This window comes from Limulus polyphemus, unplaced genomic scaffold, assembly GCF_000517525.1.
Source record: "Limulus polyphemus unplaced genomic scaffold, Limulus_polyphemus-2.1.2 Scaffold705, whole genome shotgun sequence".
Taxonomy (NCBI): Eukaryota; Metazoa; Arthropoda; class Merostomata; order Xiphosura; family Limulidae; genus Limulus; species Limulus polyphemus.
Window position 1 is genome coordinate 208,952 of NW_013666315.1, and position 2,875 is coordinate 211,826.

The 2,875-nt window shown below is 28.7% G+C and overlaps 1 protein-coding gene across 1 annotated transcript in view; it reads right to left on the reverse strand.

Moving 5' to 3' along the window:
* Window positions 1-2,875, reverse strand: part of LOC106460087 (fat-like cadherin-related tumor suppressor homolog) — a 79,527-nt gene that overhangs the window by 39,773 nt on the left and 36,879 nt on the right. The window contains exon 20 of the mRNA XM_022386704.1: window positions 1,876-2,090. Coding sequence (XP_022242412.1) covers window positions 1,876-2,090 — 215 coding nt within the window. The remainder of the gene's footprint in view (window positions 1-1,875; window positions 2,091-2,875) is intronic.

The window sequence follows — 2,875 nt, forward strand, 5'->3', positions numbered from 1 at the left end:
ATCGGGGAACATCACGAATAATCCAGTATATGCTAGATACCCTCTATTCCCGTATATAAGCAGGCAAATAAAATGATATAATTAATTGAATTGCAGACAGGCAGAGATAGAGATGGACAATTGAGTCAAGCACGGTCGTGACCTTAGGTAAAGTGCGTGAATCGTTGTGAATTATAGCGTGTGTTTAAGTTAAAGCGACTGTGGAAATTAAGTGTATTGCAAAGTTTATTGAGAAAGAATAAACTAGTTTTATTTAAGAAAGGACTTGTATCGCTGAAGTTTTTCGGAAAGAATTTTTATGGGTAATTAACAAACGACCGAAGACGTAACAATACTATAGTTAAATTAGCTTTTCCTTCAAAAGATTTAACCTTTACTTTAACCCCATAACTAGTTTAGGAACAGTCTGGATATTTATTCTATATCTTAACTGCATTTTAATTTGTTAAAACAATAACATTTGCCCTCCAAACCTTCTTGAAACATTAATCAGTTAATTAGTGGCTTAAACTTCCAAGCTTTTGAATATATATTTGAGCTTCTTGTTACAAAAATAAGCTTTGTTTAGAATGATTGGGCTGACACCCTACCTATAGGGATTTTACTTGGCCCAGTTATTACCTAACATCTCTCTTTGTCACATTAGAGACACATAGCTGAACAATCTTCCTATAATCTACTGAATTCATATTCTTTTGTTTTTTTATTTAAACTCCTAAATTCCTGCATTCCTGTCACCCGTACATTAACTGATTTTATATTTTTTTAGGTATGTCAGTCACAAACAACTTCAACATAAGTACTTAAAAGGTTTATTAATAAACCTTGGACAACTTCATCTTAGTGACCTATAATGTATGACCTGGTATTGTGTGTTTTACATTTAGATTTTTCAAATTATTCTACTCAAAAATCCAACAAAAAATATTTTTTAAGTTGTTGTTTTTTTTGCAAAGTTTTAGATTTTCATGCAAAGCTATGCAAAGAATCATCTTTTTATAGCCATTCCTAATTTTAAACTGACAGAATAGAGAGAGAGCAACTAATCAACACCATCCACTTGTAACTCTTATTTGATTGAATAAAAAGATTTCATCATCACGTACATAGCACTCATGGCCATAAAGTGCTGTTGTGGACATAAACCATAAATCCTCAGATTCATGATCTTGGTATGCTAACTCACTAGGCCATGCCTAGCCCCTTTCTTTTTGCAAAGGTTTGAAGATTACATATTTATCTTGTTAATTTCATGGTATATTTATACTTATACATATACGATAACTGCCAGAAAACCAATTCTGATAAACCAGTAACAAACCATTTGGATGTTAGAAAACAAAGATCAGCCTTCAATGATGTGAAGTTGTGAATGCACAAACCAACTTTTCTTAGACAGGAGCTGTAAAATATTGAGGTAGTATTTCTTTATTAAAGAAACAATTTATGAAACTTCCCATTCTTAATAACAACAAAAACTCATTTAAGTAGGAAACTTTGTTTACATTCAGTAATGTGTTGCATATATATTCCATACGTGAATTAATTATTATATCGTCTAAAGTTTTCCATACTATTCTGGTGATAATGAATTAAACCCATTCCAAAATGTATATACCATTTTGCCATACCTGTCACTTTTTCTGTGTTTTTTTAACTTCAACTTTCTTTGTGATTAATATATTGGTATTTCTTATCTTACTTCTTTATTGATTATATTTTTATTGAAATAAGGAATTTAATATATAGAACTGTATATATTTTAATTAGGTAGTATATGCCTATGTAAAATATACAACTTAAAAGAATTATATCCATAATATTAAAGTTTAAAAAAATGTTGTTTATTTCTAAACTGGAAAACTTTTACTAAACCTGTATTATTTTATCTCCAGGGGATGCATCTTCTCTTATTATAGCTTGGTAAGATGGTTGATTAAAAACAGGAGAATTGTCATTGGCATCAACAACAGAAATATTAACAGTGGCATGGTTATTCAGTGGTGGTGTTCCTCCATCCTTGGCTTCAATAGTTAAGATATAATCCTTCACTTCTTCATAATCTAATGTCTTTGCCACAGAGATAACCCCTACAGAATTGTGTTAAAAACAGATAGAGATCATAAAAAAACAGCAAAGACAGAATAGTAAAGAAAAGCTTAACTTTATGTGATTGGTGCTTGAAACACAGTGTATGGTATTTCTATTTCATTTATACCAACTAAAATTCTCTGTGTTAGTGTAATAAACACCTAATTGGATTTGTGAAATGTAAGTATAATGTAAATGGTATATAATTTACAAAAATATATAAATACCAAGAAATAATATGCAAAAATTATTCAAAATGGACTTTTAATAGAACTAAAAAATAAAAATATACAAGATCTTTTATTTCCATTTTAAAATGCTTACTTTTTGTCATTTTTATTTTTCTAAGTATTCTTTCATGCAAAAAGTAATTCCAACTGTTTTCTTAATTATAAAGATATAAGTGTTGTAAAATTCGTCAATTATTTAACAAATTGTGTCATTAATTGTATGAGAATCTGTATGAACTATTTAATACCTTTATACATACTCATGGATAATTCTATAAGAATGATACATAATACCATAAAACAACAAGAAGCATAACAATCAGAGTGCTTTTAGAAATTCAGTGGGTTTCTTCTTTAGTGATTTATCTTTTTTTTTCATCTTGTGTGCTTTCTCATGGGTTGCTAACCTAATGCATCAGTTTAATACAAAACTGTTACCTTAATGCATTAAGCCATAAACACTTGTTAATAAATTCTGTTACTTAAAAGTAATGACCAAAGTTATTCTCTTATTATATATATATATATATATATATATATATATATATACTATA